At 35.4% G+C, this 19644-nt stretch overlaps 1 protein-coding gene across 2 annotated transcripts in view; it reads left to right on the top strand.

Annotated features, from left to right (window-relative positions):
* Positions 1-19644, top strand: part of NT5C2 (5'-nucleotidase, cytosolic II) — a 76261-nt gene that overhangs the window by 16108 nt on the left and 40509 nt on the right. For both annotated transcript variants that reach the window (XM_045568485.1, XM_045568486.1), the window contains exon 3: positions 16945-17018. In XM_045568485.1, the coding sequence (XP_045424441.1) occupies positions 16945-17018 (74 nt within the window). The remainder of the gene's footprint in view (positions 1-16944; positions 17019-19644) is intronic.

A 19644-nucleotide genomic window follows, 5' to 3' on the forward strand; every position in this document is an offset into this window, starting at 1 on the left:
GGAACTGGTAATATATTTTTTAGCTTATTTATTTCCTCCCCCAAAACATTGTATGTTTGGAATACTGTTCAGCAGTAAAAGAAGTAAACTATTGATACATGCAACAACTTCAATAAATTTTAAGAAAGTTACGCTGAGTTAATAAAGCCAATCTGAAAAGGTTATGTAGTATATGTTTCCATTTCTATAATATTCTTTTTTTAAATTTTGAGACAGAGTCTTGCTCTGTCACCTGGGCTAGAGTGGTGTGGCATCAGCCTACCTCAAAGCAACCTCAAACTTCTGGGTTCAAGCTATCCTCCTCCCTCGGCCTTCTGAGTAGCTGGGACCACAGGCGCATGCCACCACACTTGGCTATTTTTTTCTACTTTTAGTAGAGACAAGGTCTGGCTCTTGCCCAGGCTGGTCTCAAACTCCTGACCTCAAGCAATCCTCCTGCCTTTGGCCTCCCAGAGTGCTAGGATTACAGGCATGAGCCACTGCACCTGGCCTCTATAACATTCTTAAAATGACAAAATTATGGAGATTGAGAACAGATTAGTGGTTGCCAGGGGTGGGTGGAGCAAAGAGGTGAGTGCAGCTATAAAATGGTAGCACAAGGAATCCTTGTGATGGAGCTGTTTTGTATCTTAACTCTAGTGGTGGTTATCAGTCTCCATACACACACATACACACACACACTCACACACACGAGTGCATGTGAAACTGGTGAAATCTGAATAAGATTGTAAATCATGTCAATGTCAATTTTCTGTGCTGTGATATTCTGCTATACGTACGCAAGATTTTCTTGTTGCAGGAAACTGGGTGAAGTGTACATGGAATCTCTGTATTATTTCTTACTACTGCACGTGAATCTATAATTATTTCAAAATAACATTTAATTTAAAAAATTCAGTGGCATACCTTTTTTGTTTTAACATCACAGGCATTCCTTGTCTATTTTAGATACAAGTTGCTCTTTATTATAATGTGCAGTGATATTACATCATGGAGTACAAATTCTTTAAACTTTGTTGTTTAGAAGAAGGTATTAGATCCTAGAACATTCTTGCTTTGTTTCTTTACCACCATTCCCTCTGTGCTTCTTCCAAAAACGATATGCCTAAAACTAAAATGAAAAAGAAAAGTGATGATATTGGTGGAATGGAAGAGAAAGAATAAAAGCTAGGAGATCTTAGACTCAGTGAAATCCTGAAGTAAATAACTCATGTTGAGGAAATGTTATTAATATTTAGATGGCATATTTTACCTTAAAGGGTATGGCTTCTTTTATTCAATATAATGTCTGAAAGATAGATTCATCCATGTTTTTGTGTATGTCAGTAATTTTTTCTTTTTTTATTACTGTGTGGGATTTTATTGTATCATTAGCTACTTTGGAAAACAGTTTGGCAGTTTGTTTCCCTCCCTCCCCACCCTTTTTTTTTTGAGACAGAGTCTCAGTCTGTTGCCTGGGCTAGAGTGCAGTGGCATCATCATGGTTCACTGCAACCTCAAACTCTTGGGCTCAAGTGATCCTCGTTCCTTGCCTCCCAAGTAGCTGGAACTACAATGTGCATTACCACACCTCGCTAGTTTTTATTTTTTATAGGGACTAGGTCTCGCTGTGTTGCTCAGGCTGGTCTCAAACTCCTGAGCTTAAGCAATCCTCCCACCTAGGCCTCCCAAAGTGCTGGGATTACAGGTGTGATCCACTGCATCTGGCCAGAAGTTTCTTATAGAAACTTTATTCCATGATCCAGCAATTCCACTTCTAGATACTTACCCTAGAGAAATGAAAACTTAAATTTACACAAAAAACTGTATGTAATAATGTTTACAGTATCTCTTATTTATAAGTACTCAAAACAGGAGACAGCCTAAATGTCCTTCAAGAGGTAAATGTGTAAACAAAATATGGCATATTTACACAATGGAATGTAACTTAGGTAAAAGAATTCACTAGTGATACATACAGCAACTTGGAGGACTCTCAAAGACATAATCCTGAGTCAGAGAAGCCAGTCTTCTCAAACAATAACATCCAGTCTGATTCCATTTATGTGACATTCTCAAAAAGACAAAACTGTAGTGATGGAGAACAAATTGGTGGGTTCTACAATTGGTGGAAGAAGGGAAGTGTGACTACAAAAGGATAGCAGGAGAGAGTTTTTTGGATTGATGGAACTGTTTTATTCCAGATTATGATGGTTAATATGTGAATCTATGTGTTAAAAACTCATAGAAATGTACACCCAAAAGAGATCAATATTAATATTAGTGTATTTTAATTTTGAAAAAATAAGGATAATGATTCTCTAAACATTCTTGAATATGTCTTTTTGTGGATATATGCACTTATTTCTCTTGCTTTCTACCTAGGAATGGAATTGCTGGGCCATAGGATAAGCATGTGTTTAGTTTTAGTAGATATTGCAAAATAGTTTTCCCAAATGGTTGCTCTGCTTTACAGTTTCACCTACTGTATGTATGTATGAGAGTAGTGTCACCAGCAATAATCTTTTGAATTGTATATTTAATTTAAAAGTTATTGTATGTACGTAGTGACATCTACTTTTGGTTTTAATTTATATTTTTCTGATGAATAATTAGGTTGAACACCTCCATATCTTAAGTAGCCATTTGGAGATCTTTTGTGACTTGCCTGTTCAGGCTGCTTGCTAATTGTGTTGCCTTTTTTCCTTACTGATTTGTGGAAGGTCTTTGTGTATATATGTGTATGTGTGTGTGTTTTTTTTAAATAACAGCTTTATTGAGGTATAATTCACATGATATAAAATAGGAAGTATACAATTCAGTGATTTTTAGTATATCAGCAAACTTATGCAACCATTACTATGGTCTAATTCCAGAACATTTTCATCACCCAAAAAAGAAACCCCATACCCTTCTGTCCCTAGACCCTAGAAACCACTAATTTACTTTCTGTCTCTATGGAATTGCCTATTCTGGACATTTCATATAAATGGAATCATACAATGTATGGCCTTCTGTGTCTGTCTTCTTTTGCTTAGCATGTTTTCAAGGTTCATCTGTGTTGTAACATATCTCAGTACTTCATTACTTTTTATTGCCAAATAATACTCCATTGTATGGATATACCATATTTTGTTTTTCTGTTGATCTGTTGCCTAACATTTGGGTTGTTTCCACTTTTTGGCTATTATGAATAATGCTACTATGAACATTTGTGTGCAGTTTTATATGGACATTCTTTTGGGTGTATGTGTAGGAATGGAATTTGCTAAGGTTTATGGTTACTTTATTTTTAACTTATTGAAGGATTGTCAAGTTGTTTTCTAATGTGAGTGCATCATTTTACATTCCATCCAACAGTGTATAAAGGTTCTAGTTTCTCTGCATCCTCATTATAGTTGTTTTTTTTTTGTTTTTGAGACAGAGTCTCGCTTTGTTGCCTGGGCTAGAGTGAGTGCCGTGGCGTCAGCCTAGCTCACAGCAACCTCAAACTCCTGAGCTTAAGCGATCCTACTGCCTCAGCCTCCCGAGTAGCTGGGATTACAGGCATGTGCCACCATGCCCGGCTAATTTTTTCTATATATATTTTAGTTGGCCAGATAATTTGTTTCTATTTTTTTAGTAGAGACGGGGGTCTCGCTCTTGCTCAGGCTGGTCTTGAACTCCTGACCTTGAGCGATCCCCCTGCCTCGGCCTCCCAGAGTGCTAGGATTACAGGCGTGAGCTAAAGCGCCCGGCCCATTATAGTTGTTTTGATTTATCTTCTTTTTTTTTTTTTTTTTGAGACAGTGTCTCACTCTGTTGCCCGGGCTAGAGTGAGTGCCGTGGCGTCAGCCTAGACCACAGCAACCTCAAACTCCTGGGCTTAAGTGATCCTTCTGTCTCAGCCTCCCAAGTAGCTGGGACTACAGGCATGTGCCACCATGCCCGGCTAATTTTTTCTATATATATTTTTAGTTGTCCATATAATTTCTATTTTTAGTAGAGATGGAGTCTTGCTCTTGCTCAGGCTGGTGTCGAACACCTGAGCTCAAACAATCCACCCTCCTTGGCCTCCCAGAGTGATAGGATTACAGGCAAGAGCCACCGCGCCAGGCCTACAGTGTCAGTTTTTTAAAAAAAACAAAACACCTCATCCTGTCTTTTAATGAGACTCAGCCAAGAGGATATAGGTGCACCTCTCTGTTGTGCCTATCTCTGATACTACGATTACACGCTACTTTTTAACTGCTTTTGAATGGGCCTCCTCCACTAGACTTTGAGCGCATTAGAAATCAAGGACTGCCATATTTATCTCAGTATGACTGGTACCTGACACGTAGACATTGAGTAAATATTTGTAGAATGTATGCATGAAGTTTGAAAGAGCTAATCATCTTTAGACAAAGCCTTACCTTTTGTATAGGAGGCTCCTGTAAGTGTGTACCCTCTGCTCAAGAGAGAATTTTTGTTTTCCTTTCTCTTTGCCAGTAATAAAGTCTTAAAATAGTAATTACATTTATTTCCACCACACTGAGCTGTGATACCATAGCTGAAAATCCAGGGAATCCATGGGAAGTTGGCACTCTAAAAGATTAGATCATTTTTCCATATTCAGTTTGTATTCTTGTATTTATGGAATTTGGTTTGAGAATAATCAATGGAAGTCCTTCATATTCATGTAAAATGTGAGATTTAGATTAAAAAAAAAAAGTATTTCCTAAGACATTCATCTTGAAGAGATCCACAAAAAAAGAAAAAACAAAAAACTTGAGGTCAGGAGTTCCAAGACCCAGAGATATATTAGTGAGGTAATGCTTGACAATCTAGTTCCTTTTCCTGTTCCTCTACGCTCAAATTACAATAGTTCTTTGAGTGCTTACATATGACAGACAACAACTCTACCAGATGTTATCTCCCTTCTGTAGATTAAAAAGCTCAGGTTTAGGTTAAGTAACTTATTCAAGATTTCAAAGCCAGAAAGTAGAGGAGCTGGGATTTAAACTTAGTTGTTCCAATGTTCATTCTCTCCATTACACCATACTGCTTTTCTAAATAAATTGAAAATAATTTTATTTTCAATTTAGTATTTAATAGTGCTTTTAATTGTTGACTAAACATTTTAATAAATAATAGAAACCTTATGGTAAGATATTCAGGTAATATTTAAGGAGATAAAGGTTTTTTAAAATTTAAGTTTTAATTCATATAGTATTTCTTTAAGGTATGTATGTTTTATTTTTAACTTGAATCACCACTAGGAGGACTTATTTGCCATTTCAGTGTTCTTAGACTTTAGTAGATTTGTTTATTCCTTCCCCTGTTGCATAATCCCTATGCATTATATTGGTCAGGAGGCAGGAATGTTGCAGATGTTTTTCTTTCAAACCTCAACTGGCTCTGGGATTTGGAATTAACCTTTAGAATGTTCTCGATTTATCCCCCATATGCCAAAGATCTGTAAATATCTTTTCACATGAGCTGAAATTTTCAGGCAATGGAGTAAAATATTTGTGAACACAGATGTTTTCTTAAAAGCAGTTAATGAAATCTGAAAAAAAGATCTCAGTGTGGAAATACTTTAGGTTTCTCCTGTAATATGATCGGCACTAAATACTTCCTTCTCTTTGTAGTTCACATTGTTCATTTTGTAAGGGAGGAAATAACTAAACTGATAATTAAAACATAAAATTATTTTTCCTGTTCCCCTCCTCACCTCCCCCCAGAGTAAACTAAAAATGATTTTGACCTACCAGGGTCGCTGGATTCTGTGAAACTCACATTGTTTGCGTACTGTTGGAGGGCCTCATTAGGGGGTAAATTTGCTTTTTCTGTGTTTGCCAGTAACGTCCCTGTCTCTTACGGGAACTTGCCATTTGGATTGTCTCCTTCCTTAACTGGCCAGTCTTAAACAGTTCAGTCCCTTAGTTATTTTTCTTGGTTGCCAATTTTTTCCTATTATTCTTACGTTTTCAAGTATTTAAAGTTGAGGATATTGGTCACTGAGATATTGCCTAGTTAGGGTTCGGCATTGTGCCCGAATTTGTTGGGCCTCTCAGGGCCTGAGTTCTCTGTGCTTTAACAAATGAGCTACAGTTCTCAAGAGATCAGTGAAGCTTGTTTGTTGATCCTGTATTCTCATCCAGAGGAAGTAGATCTTTGAGAATGTCTAAGGAAGGGTGAGTTGTTTATTCTTTCTCGCATTTTTCTCAGTGAAGAGGTATCATCTGAATGAATTGGAAGATTAATAAGCAATCCTGCCAGTCGGAGAATGGAGGTGGAGGCAGAGACTGAAAGAAATTCAGCCCAAAGCGTATAGTGTTTCATGTCTAATCTAATGTAAAGTAACTATTGCTGTTTTCAGAGACAGCATTGAGGATGGCTGATCTTAATAGGAATTTAGTAAGATATAAGTATTTTGTTTACCCTGTGATAAACTCATTTTGTTTTTTAGTAGAATGTATTTATGAAGATTGGAAGCAAACAGTGGTGGTTTACCAAAGAATTGAGGGAAGTTTAAAAATTCAAAGGCATTTTAAAATAAATTGTAACTTTAGAGATGGTGTGAAGGATTTAGTGAAAAGCAGCCTGTGATTTTGTTTCTTTCTGGGAAATGTAGGCAAAAAATAACTAGAGTAGAATTCCCTATTCTTCTTTGCTTTGTAATATAAAATAGTTCTGTGTTAGGATTTTATTGTTTTTATATTACTTTCTCTTATGCTTCAGAGTCTGAATTAATACTAATTCTCTTTTTGTGACTACTCTAAGTGATAGATTAATGATTGCATATTGTTCATTATTTCATTTCTAGCCTTCAAGCATAATTATACCTGATTAGTATTGCCTTTGATAAAATAGGACATAGATCTCTCAAAAAAATCTTTAAAAGTACAGTAAAATTTTAATTTTGATATTCTAGAAGATACTAAAACTTTTTCTAGTTCTTTTGTTCTATAAGAAATTTTGGAGTGGTTCTAGAACCTTGTGCTTGTAATTTCTTTTAATCTAATCATGTATTGATTATGAGAAAAATAAAATTGGCCTACTTTATTGCTATTTTAAACTCCTTATTGAATAAAGAGAACAACCAGGGATATAAATAATTTTAGACCTCTCATGACATCACTAGAATTTTGAGGTTTGTTTTAAATGTGAAAATTAAGAAAGGACTACCTCTTTAGGTTTGTGTTTTCTTTCCTTCCAGTAGCGGCTGCAAATCAGCAGTTGTTAAACAATTTTTTTGATAAGGACTATTAAAGATGCCGGCATATTTGTCAGTTTTGTACACATGCTTATGTGTACAAAGCTAATGTATTTATAAAGCTAATTTGTAGGTTTAAGATGTGTATTTCTAGATGCAGTTAAAATTCTTAGAAAGTAATTAGTGCTGATTTTTCCTCTATAGTAAAGCATATGTTAGGCTTGGTTAGTTAGAAAGTTAGAGGGACCTATATAAGGCAAAGGAGACTATAAGGGTTGAGATGTTCTTTTAGGTTTATCTCATGCGCCTCTGAGGCGATTTCTGTACTGTATGAATAGATAAGGAGGAAGTGAACAAGCAAGTACATGGATTATATAAATAAAATCAGTTAGCTTTTATCTTCTATGCTGTCTTTAGAAATAAATGAACAAACTGTGCTTTGAGAGAAAAGAATTCTTATATTCACTGTTATCGTATGTGTGATATTGACATTTAGTACAGTGTATTATAATTCAGTATCTGTGAAATATTTCGCTAATAGTAATAGGTGAAAAGCTTGTTATTAGAGTCCAATCACCAAAAATTTACTTGAGTCTTGTGTAAACCTATACTAATCGAGACAGTGTGGTATTAGTGTAAGTATAGGCATGTAGATCATGAAACCGAAGAGGGAATTCATAAGCCTACATATATATCGTCAGTTTTCAGCAATGAGGTCAAGGTTATTCAGTGGCGAGAGGTTAGTGTTTTTGACAGATGTGCTGGAACAACTGAACATTTATATAAAAAAAAATGAATTTTGACCTTTACCTCAAACCATACGTAAAAATAACACAAAATGGATCGTAGACCTAAATAGTCTTTGTCACTTTGATTTATGTAAGGATTTCTTAGATAAAATACACAAAAAATCATAAGACAAAATTGATATGTTGGGCTTCATCAAAATTTTAAAAAAAACAAACGTCTGCTTTTTGAAAGACATCATTAAGAAAATTTAAAGGCAAGCCACAGAATGAGAGAGAATATTCTCAACACATTTATAGCTGATAAAGGACTTGAATCCAGAATTTAAAAGTGAACTCATCACACAATAATAAGACAACCCAGTTTAAAAATGGGGAAAATGTTTGAATTAAATACTTTACAAAAGAGGATATGGCAAATAAGCACCTGAAAAGTGCTCTTCATCATCAGTCATTAAGGAAGTACAAATGAAACCACAAGGAGATAACACTACGAGCACATACACTAGAATGGCTAAAATTAAAAACGCTTGACAGTGTGGAGCAACTGGAACTCTCATGCATTGCTGATGAGAGTGCAAAATAGAAGAGTTTTGGCCGTGTCTTTTCAAGTTAAGCATATGTTTATCATATGACTTAGTAATCGCACTTTTAGATATTTACCCAAGAGAAATGAAAAGATGTGTCCACACAGATTTGTATGTGACTGTTCATAGCAGTATTATTTATAATAGTCACAAACTGGAAATAACCCAAATGTCCATTAACTGAATGGATAAACAAATTGTGGTATAACCATACAATGGAATACTCAGGAATAAAAGAGCTAAATATACATGCAACAGCATGGATGAATTTCAGAAGTATTATGCTAAGTGAAAGAAGCCAGACACACAAAATAATGTTAGATTCCATTTATATGAAAACTGTAGTGACAGAAAGCTCAGATCAGTGGTAGCTTGGGGCCAGAGGTTGAAAGACATGAAGGAATTTTTTTGCATTAAAGGAAATATTCTACATCTTGACTGTGGTAGTTGTTTCATTAGTGTATACAGGTGTCAAAACTCGCCAAACTTTCCACTTAAAATGGTTGAATTTTATTTTAGGTAGATTATACCTCAGTAAAGTTGTTGCGGGAATAAGACTTGAGAAGCTCCTCCTCAACTTGCTGATTTAAAGTTTTGTAAATAAAAAGGTCATAGATTATTTATATTCAAAGGAATATCTTTGGGAAAATACAGGTGCCCCTAGGATATGTAATGCAGGAAAAAAAAATGTAGTCTCTCGAAGTGATCACTTGAGATGCAGGATCTTGAATAATAATAAGATAGCAATAACTGAGGTGGGCATTTCAGGTATAGGAAATAGCATAAACAAGGCCTTATGGCTTATTTAGGAAATAGCAATAGTTCTCTTTGATTATTAGAGCAAAAGGTGCATGATATGAAGCAACATAAGATCAAATGGATTTTGGCTAATGTTGAAAGGTTTTGAACTTTTTGAAGATCCAAGAATTTGTAATTTATTAGTTGGGTAGGTAATAAGCAATGACTAAAGGTTATTAGGTAAGACAGTGACATGATTAGAGATGGACTTTAGGACAGTGCTTCTCAAACTGTGGTGGAGAACCAGTTTATAAAAAAAATTTCCAATCTGTTTCAAACCGATATATTTATGAAATAGCATAAAAATGAATTACTAGAAAAATGAAGAGAAAAATGTAGCCTACATTTTTTATTACATTCAACAAACAAAATTTCCATGTCAAATTGGTATAAAAGTTTCTAAATGCTTGCAATTTCTGTATGTATCATGTCATGGATTAGTAACAAATGTTCACAGACCAGCACTGGTCTGGGGACCGCACTTTAAGTAGCACTACTTCAAAGTAATTAATTTGGCATCAGTTCAAGGGCAAATGCCTGCTGGAGAATTAATAAGGACCTGGACATGTGGTTAGCAGTGTGAATTGAATGGAAAATCTGGATTCCGGAGACATTTGGTAATTTATTTAAATGAAGGTACATGAGATAATTGGATATAGATTTGGGGAGAGGAAACAATCACAAGATAACTAGATTTTAAGCTTGAGTGGGAAAATGGGAGTGCCAATAGCAGAAATGGGAACTAGTTTGGGGATTAGGTTTTCAACAAAAATCCACATTATAGCATTTTTCTATTAAGTAAAAATGTATAATATAAAAAGTCAACCAGGCATGGTGGTGCTCGCCTGTATTCCCAGCTACTCGGGAGGCTGAGGCAGGAGGATCACTTGAGCCCAGGAGTTTGAGGTTGCTGTGAGCCAGACTGACACCACGGCACTCTAGCCCAGGCAACAGAGTGAGACTCTGTCTCCAAAGGAAAAAAAAAAAAAAAAAAAGGACACATACCATTTGGCTCATAATTTTAATTTGCCCTCTGAAAAATGCACTTGTAACTTTTTCTTTTCTTGATTGTAATAGCAAACTTTGAATGTATAATTACATAAACCCATAACGAAAACAGATGCCCAAGAAGATTTTTATACTTGAATCCTTAGTCTCATTTGTTGTAGTAACTGTTGTTGGGCACTTGGCCAGGAAATTGTGACTCCTAGGCAAGGGGAGGAGTTACAGATAAAGCTCACCATTGCCAAAGAAATTCTATTCCAAATGGATTTGTGTGGAGCAACAGTGATATCCAATGACAAGTTAAATTAGACACAGAGGTGTTTTCTCCAGCACTGTCTCAGAAGATACATGCTATTGAGGGGCCTGATTCAGACTAAACAATCTTTTTGAAGTTAGGTTAAAGTCATAAAAGAAATTATACTAGGGACTTTAAGAAGAATTTTGTTATGTGACTTCAAGAACTAGTTGACTCAGATAGTTTCACACTTTACAAAACGGCAACCAGTGACAGATGAGGTAATGCTTTGAATTACAAGTTAAATCTCAAAACCATTAAGAGTTTGCTATTTACAGAATTTCAAGTTAAGTATAATTGCATGTTCGTGTTACTTAAGTGTGAAAATATTAGATCCCTATTCTTAAAGCACATTATGTTTTTATTTCTTATGGTTAATATTTATATTGGATAGAATTTCTTCAAATTTCATGCCTTACTGCAGTGGAATATGATAAAAGCTGTTATATTTGTCTTTGTATTGAAGTCTGTGCCTGGTTTTACAGTGTACCTGTCTGTATCCTAGAGATTATTTCTTTTGTTAATGCTCAAATCTGCAATTTGCAAATGACTTAGTATATTGGAATTTCTGGCTAATGATTGTGTTTTAAAGTTGGATGCTTAGTTCAGTCATGCTTTCTAGGGTGGCAATGTTGTGCTTTTTTTTTTTTTAAAGCAAGCTTTGGAAAGTTAATTTCACAGATGTGTTCAAGCTCCTGAACACAGAGGTGGAGAATGTTCCACTGGTTAATAATTTAGAAATGTGACACAGTAAACTGGCATTGGCAAAGGTACAGTCAAGATCTTTGGACCAATAGAAATTTTTGGATTCCCCAAGGCAAATAAATCTTTTTGCTTTGAAACGTGGTGGGGCAGTGAGCCAGTCATTTAATTGATATAATACCTTTTAGTTAATATAGTACCTAACACTTTGTTTTGTTATAATCTCAGTGAAGAAGAATAATTAGTTTGAGGCAAAGAAATTAGTTTCTCTTGAAGACTGTATCCTGGAGACATGGTATTTCAGGCTCAAGGGTGCCTCTATGCTGAAGTCAATGCATTCTTTCAGCGTTTGGGTGTTTATCATCTTTGTAAACCTTAGTATATGTAGCCACATAACTATATTTGGCTTATTGCGGTTCTCTGTAATGCAGCTGTTCCATTTTGTCATTATAGCTTTGCTTATACACTTTGATATTCATACAACAAATTAGATTTAATTCCATACTGCCCCTCCCCTTATGGCTTATAGTCTAAACAAGGAAAAGAAAAGGAGAGATGAGAATATATGTGAGGTTTTTCTTTTTCATAAACATTATAATAGAAATGAATTGGGGGGAGACAGGTGTGATTTTTTTCTTAACTTCAGGAATTGCTTTTGTGATTTAGAGTACTTATTTTGAATAAAAATGAAAAGATGAAGTGTATTTGGTAGAAGATCCTCATAGGAAAACATCATATTTCCTAATTTTAGGCATTTATAAAGTCTTTCTTAGCTCTGGTTACTCCCTGAAGAACAGCTTCTATGATGTATGTCACAAAATGGTACCTGCTTTACAGTAGAGACATTCAATGTGTTGATTGAATAGTTAATGTGACTAAAGAGGAAAGAAATGCAATTCGATATTTAGCAGTGATTATTTTGGCAAAAACGGATTTTCATATTCTTAAACTATGTTATTCCTTGAGTTTACATGGTTAATAAAGGCACATTGTGATCTTCGTATCCTTTAAAAATATATATTATTTGATAGATTTTCATGGGAATACAGGGTTAATCTTTTTTTCTGGCCAAGAAAGAAATTGGTAAATTACTTAACTGGGATCATTGATAGTTTCTTTCTACCTTTAGCACTGATTAACATTAGCAGAGTCTCTCTTTTGTTTTTTCTTTTCTTTAGACTTAGATCAGGAAGAAATAGCAGTCTCTTTTTTCCTGTGACTTTAGGTGTGCTGGACACCAGCTAGCATCTATCATCTATGAGAATCAAAGCTGTTTCTTTTATTATGTGGTTCCACATACCTTTCTCCTGGATTGTATCACAAGAACAAGAGTTTTCCCCAATTCATTTCTGCCTGTATTCTCTTAGAATATTTTAGGCCTGTCAGCTGCTAGGGCTCTTATCAAGGATTTGATCCACTTGGACTCCTAGCCTGAATTGAGAATCTGTTTGAAAAGCCTTCAGTAGTGACATTTAGTTCCTAGAGTTATAACCATTATTTTATGTCTTTTACCCCTGTTGTGCTTTCAAAAGAATTTATAGAACTGGGAAAAGATAGTAAAGTAGATGCTTTTATCAGTAATAGCAGGGTGAAGTTTGATGAAGCAGTAAAGGGGTCATGGTGGTATTTCGAGGTTGCAGAGTATTTTTAAAAAAGGATGTTAGGCCAGTCGTAGTGGCTCATGTGTGTAATCCTAGCATTCTGGGAGGCCGAGGCAGGAGGATTGCTTGAGCTCAGGAGTTCAAGACTAGCCTAAGCAAGAGCAAGACCGTGTCTCTACTGAAAAAAAAAGAGAGAAAAAAAAATTAGCCAGGCAACTAAAAATAGAAAAAATTAGCCAGGTGTGGTATTGTGTACCTGTAGTCCTAGCTACTCGGGAGGCTGAGGCGGGAGGATTGCATGAACCCAGGAGTTTGAGGTTGCTGTCAGCTAGGCTGATGCCATGACACTCTAGCCTGGGAGACAGAGCAGGACCCTGTGTCAAAAAAAGAAAAAGGAGGTTTAGGTGGCTATTACTTATCTTCTAGCTCCTTATATCTTCCAGCTGTCCACTACTCTTTTCTCCCCCTCCCATCTGCTGTCAACCCAAGATAAAAAAAATGATAATAAATAAATAAATATCAGGCCAGGCGCGGTGGCTCACGCCTATAATCCTAGCACTCTGGGAGGCCAAGGCGGGTGGATCGCTCAAGGTCAGGAGTTCGAGACCAGCCTGAGCAAGAACGAGACCCCATCTCTACTAAAAAAATAGAAACAAATTATCTGGCCAACTGAAATATATATAGCAAAAATTAGCTGGGCATGGTGGCACATGCCTGTAGTCCCAGCTACCTGGGAGGCTGAGGCAGTAGGATCGTTAAAGCCCAGGAGTTTGAGGTTGCTGTGAGCTAGGCTGACACCACAGCACTCACTCTAGCCCGGGCAACAAAGCGAGAGTCTGTCTCACTCTGTTGCCCAGGCTAGAGTGCTGTGGCATCAGCCTAGCTCACAGCAACCTCAAACTCCTGGGCTTAAGCAATCCTTCTGCCTCAGCCTCCCAGGTAGCTGGGACTACAGGCATGTGCCCCATGCCTGGCTAATGTTTTTCTATATATATAATTTTAGCTGTCCAGATCATTTCTTTCTAATTTTAGTAGAGACGGGGTCTCGCTCTTGTTCAGAGCTGGTCTTGAACTCCTGACCTCGAACGATCCTCCTGCCTCGGCCTTCCAGAGTGCTAGGATTATAGGCATGAGCCACAACGCCCAGCCAGAGACCAGGTTTTCTTATGGGGGAAAAAAAGGAGCTAACAGTTCTATAGAGCTAATCTAGTGTGCATAGCAGCTATGCCAGTGAAATAGAGTAAATGATTTTCATATTTTTCAGAGAAATAGAGAAGGTAATAGTTTTGGTTTTTTATTTAATTTTTGAAATTTTATTTTTTTTTAAGAGATAGTGTCCCACACTGTCACCCAGGTTAGAGTACAGTGGCATGATCATAGCTCAAACTCCTGGGCTCAAGCAGTCCTCCTGCCTCAGCATCCCAAGTAGCTAGGACTGCAGGTGCGTACCACCATGTCCAGCTAATTGTTCTTATGTTTTGTAGAGATGGGATCTCACAATTACTCCTCTCTGGAGACCTTGGATGGGGAGCCAAGCCCAGGCATCTTTATTTTTAACAAGTTACTAGGTGATTGTGGTTTCGATGCACACCAAAGTTTCAGATCTGTTGATCTGTATCATTCTAATTTCTCATACTTCTCAAATGAAAGTGAAGAAAAGGTTTGATAATAAGAAGATAAGCCATGCAGTTTTAATTTTGGTTACTAAGCTGGGGATCAGATGGAAAGGGTATCTTTATATTCAAAGATGATTGAAACTTACCACAAAAGACCATCATGGTGATGATCTACCATACTATTATATGTTAAGTTTTCCCTATGTCTTCATAGTGATCTTCCTGAAATTTGAATGAGATTATTTCATTTCCTCAAAATCTGATATTTTGTTCTTACCTGCAGGATAAAGTCCAGACTCTCTTATGTGACATATAAAGTCTTCTTGATTTTGACCCCTGCTAACCTTTTTAGCTTCATAGCTTTTAATGCCCTTTCCCCCATTGCAGCTCCCCTGGAAAACCTTCTGTAGAAACAGAAAAGCAAAACCAGTGAAAGCTCTTCAGCTCTAGCCACAATGAATGATTCGTAGTTCACTGTAAACCTTTTCCTTGGTTGGTTACTCTGCCTGCCTTGCCTTTCTTGTTTTGTCCTACTGGAAAACATCTACTGATAATTTAAGATTCAGCTCAAAGATCTTTTCCTGACCTCTCTAAAGCAACTGGTGCTGTCTCCTCTATGTTATTTTATAGCACTTATTGAATTCCTGTAGTTATTCGCTTATGACTCTCTTCTAGTAGACTGAGTTCCTCAAGGATAAAGATAGTAAGTTAAAATATAAGTTTCATGAGGGCAGTTACTCTTGTTCAATGCCAATATTGATGTACCTGGCATACAGTAGACACTATGGATGAATCTATGTTTTGGGTAGGCTTCAAATTAATTAATCTTTGTTTATTAAATAACTTATAAATGAATAAATTAATGAATTATGAAATCTCAAAAGTAAGCTTACTTTATGGGGTCAGACTTTGAAAAGGAGAGCCTCTTCCCTGAAATCTTGAATACATGGCATTGTTAATGCCAGGATACAATAAATAAGTCCATATATTTTTGTGTAATATCTGATTTCACTTATGGTATAAGAAGGACTTGAATAATTTTTATTTTGAATCTTAATATTGGTATTTAAATTAGAAAATCTAGAAGAAAATGGGAAAGTTTCTTTGACATTGGTCTTGGTAATGATTTTTTGGATAGGACACCAAAAGCACAGTGAACAAGAGCAAAAATAAACAAGTGGGACTACCCCAAACTAAAAAGCTTCTGCACTGCAAAGGAAACAGTCAACAAAATAAAAAGACAGCCTATGGATTGGGAGAAAATATTTGCCACTCATATATCTGATAAGGGGTTAATATCTAAAATATATAAGGAAATCACAAAACTCAATAGCAAAAAACCCGAATAACCCCAATATGAGCAAAGGACCCAAATGGACATTCCTCCAGAGTAGACATACAGATGGCCAATGGGTATATGAAAGGGGGCTTAACATCATTAATCATCAGGGAAATGCCAATCAAAACCACAATGAGATATCCTCTTTCACCTGTGAGAATGGCTTTTACCAAAAAGACAAGAAATAATAAATATTGGTAAGGGTGTGGTGAAAAGGGAACTCTTGCACACCTTTGGTGGGAATGTAGATTGGTGCAGCCACTGTGGAAAATAGTATAAAGCTTCCTAAAGAAATTGAAAATGGAGCTACCACATGACCCAGCAATTCTTCTTCTGGGTATATACCCAAAGGAAATGAAATTACCACCATGTAAAGATACCTGTACTCCCATGTTCATTGCACCATTATTCACGATAGCCAAGATATGGAAACAGCCGAACTGTCTGTTGATGGCACAGATGAATGGATAAAGAAATTGTGTGTGGGTACACACACACGATGGAATATTATTCAGCCTTAAGAAAGAGGGAGATTCTACTATTTCCAACAACATGGATAAACATAGAGGACATTATGCTAAGTAAAATAAGCCAGACACAGAAAGAAAAATATACTTCATGATCTCACTTATATGTAGAATTTAAAACAAAGAAAAAACCAAAAGCATAGGAAACAGAGTGAAACAGTGGCTGGGAAAGGATGAGAAGATGTAGATCAAAGGGTACAAAGTTGCAGTTATGTAGGATGAATAAGAGATGTAAGATACAACATGAGGGCTGTAGTTAATAATATTGTATACTGGTAATTTGTCAAAAGAGTAGAGTTTAGGTACTCTTACACAAAAGAGGTAACTATATAGCATAATGGATATATTAATTTGTAGTAATCACTGTGTATATGTATATCAAGGTAAGTATTAATATATCAAAATATGCACACCTTAAATACATACAATAAAATTTAAAAAGTAAAATTTTAAAAATCTGTTGGAAAAATAAATGAGAAGATCTAAAAGAATAGCCAAAAAACTTCATTAAACTTCAAAATTTCTTTTCCAATATTAATTGAGATAACATTTTTTACTCTATTGTATAGGGTGTTTGTGAACCGAAGTTTAGCCATGGAGAAAATAAAGTGTTTTGGTTTTGATATGGATTACACCCTTGCTGGTGAGTAGCAATTTCTGATTGCTTAAAAAATGCTGCTTTGAGTATAACACAATGGGTCTGCAGTAGGCAATTCAGTACATACTTGTGGATTTAGTTATATATTTGGCTTCCAGAAACACTTATTATCAAGCTGCTTCTGCTGAAATTTGTGAATATTGAAGTTACCAGATATCCTTGAGATTTGCTTCATGAGTTTGTATAGATAGGTAGAAGGAGTACTGAATTATATTATTTTAGAGACCCTGATAAGAAACAATACGGTAAAATCATACCTTAATGGATATATTTGGGCATTTTTAACTTTTACGCTATTAAACTGTTCTTTAGGGATAAAATTTTATATCTCTCAGTCTGCCACAAGGTAAATTTTTATCAGCTAAAATTTTTAATATGTTATTAGGACAAATGAAAAATGTCATTTTCCATTGAAATGGTTGTACACATAATATGTAAAAGGTTTTTGAGAAACTAGAGCTATTGGTTTTGTTCGTTATCATGCAGTCCTTAAACACCAGCACTGTGCTGTTTTTCCCCTCTTTGAGATGTATTTGAAATAATCAATGTATTAGTCAATGGTTATAACATCTTTTCAGAACTTATTAAGTAAAATATTTTCAGTCTGGTGAAAATGTCATTTAAGAAGTAGTAGGGATGAGGGATAAAGTTGACCCTGTGTGCAGGTGCACATGTGTGTTTGCACATATGTGTGCAACTGTGACAGTCAGAAAATAATCTTTTAGAAATTATCTCTAAAAGTTTTTGTCTTTACACAAAAATCTTGAAATGCGTAAGATCACGTATTTTCAGGAAGTATTTATATAAATAGCAGTATTAGAAAACCAACTTCCATCTCAAATTAGACAAATCTCAATTTGATGTTCAATTTAGACCATAGATGTAAATGAATAATATAAACGTACAAAAGTGAACACATGCAGGTACTTGCTACATGGATGTGGCCATGATTTTTCACCAATTTATTAAAAATATACATATGTCGTATATTTGATTCGAATTTTTCATTTCCTTCCATACTCTTTGTCATTCGTTTTTCTATTGCCTTAAAGTTGTTTTTGCAGCATTTTAATTGTTTTATATTTTCCTAATTGGATACAGGCACTTTTAGGAGCACTTGTCAGAAAGCATTTGAAAGCACTGTACTTTCTTACTGTATATTTTGCTATTTGAATGGAGAGAAAAATCTCTCCTTTCAAGAATTTTAGATCTCTAGGAAAAGGAATGGTGAAATGATTTGGCAGCTGTAAGAGTTACTACCTAAAACAGAAACAGAAGTTAATGGGGTCAAAAAGTAACAACTTTTTTCCCTTGGTTATTAAGACAGTGCCATTATATTGAAATAGTTCAATTCAATAAGTATTTATCGAGAGTTTGTAATGTGCCTGGCACATTTTGTTACTGAGTATTGAGATAATTAGATCTTTTCACAGAATAATGAAAAAATGAACTCTCCTTTGTACTGAAAAAGTCACTGAATCTTAGTCTTTTAATTTTAATGATACCTTATGATTTCTTTTTATTTGCTTTTTTGTGTTTTTGTAACACCACTTCATATTTTAATGCTTTCTCCTAGTCTGGATATTAATATTCTTTGTGTATGTTATCATAGTAACTGTTAACATTTATTATGTGCTTATTATTTGCCAGACTCTGTTCCAGGTGCTTTACATAGACATATCATTTAATACATGGATTATCTTATTTATGTCTCTTATTTAATATTTATAGAAACCCTACGAGGCAGATACTACCACTGCCATCTCCACTTACAGATGATGCTGAGACATTAAGCACTTACTTTTGTCCAAGGACATTTAGCTATGATATAGTTGAACCAAGAGTGAAACCTAAGCATACATGTATATATATATACACATATACGCATATAATGTTTAAAATATCACTTTGAATAATGACAATTTATAGTGAGCTATTTCAAAATAATAAGCTCCCTTCCCCTCTTTAAACAAACAAACCAAGACTTAAGCATTGAAAAGGGCAAAGCCCTTTGAGAGGTCCCTTTGAGAGATTATATACATTATTACATCAGTTCTTTGTTGGTGAAAAATGTGATTATGGTATTGCCTTCACTTCACAAAGCACATAGGAAAACAAGTTTATTGGCTTTATATTCTCACCTGTTTTCCAGAATGGTAGTCATTAAATTTACCTGTGAATAACTTTTGGTTTAAAAAACAAGCCACACCTTTGAAGTACTAAGACTTCATGAGAAAAATGTGCCATGAAATACAGAGACAAGACTAAAAGAAGTGTTGTTTTTTTTTTTTTTTAACTTCAAGTATTTTGGATAAATCTCCTGGAATAAGTGTAATAGCCTTCCTTACAGGGTAAGTTCTTGGAAAGAATCTGAATTCTTTTTGAAGCCTTCTCCGAGACATCATTTTCTCTGTGTAATTCTGATACCTTGGTACATCATTCCTTCTGAGCAATTTATACGTCAGTTGCAGCTTTTGTTTACTTGTCTCCCCATTGGCTTTCAGGTTTCTCAAGAGCCTGGCCTTTTTCATATTTGTATTCTATGTGTAGCATAAAGCCTGGCATAAAGAAGGTGTCCAGTAAACATTTATTGAATGAATAGTTTCAGTAC

The sequence above is a fragment of the Lemur catta genome, chromosome 14 (assembly GCF_020740605.2).
Source record: "Lemur catta isolate mLemCat1 chromosome 14, mLemCat1.pri, whole genome shotgun sequence".
Lineage (NCBI taxonomy): Eukaryota > Metazoa > Chordata > Mammalia > Primates > Lemuridae > Lemur > Lemur catta.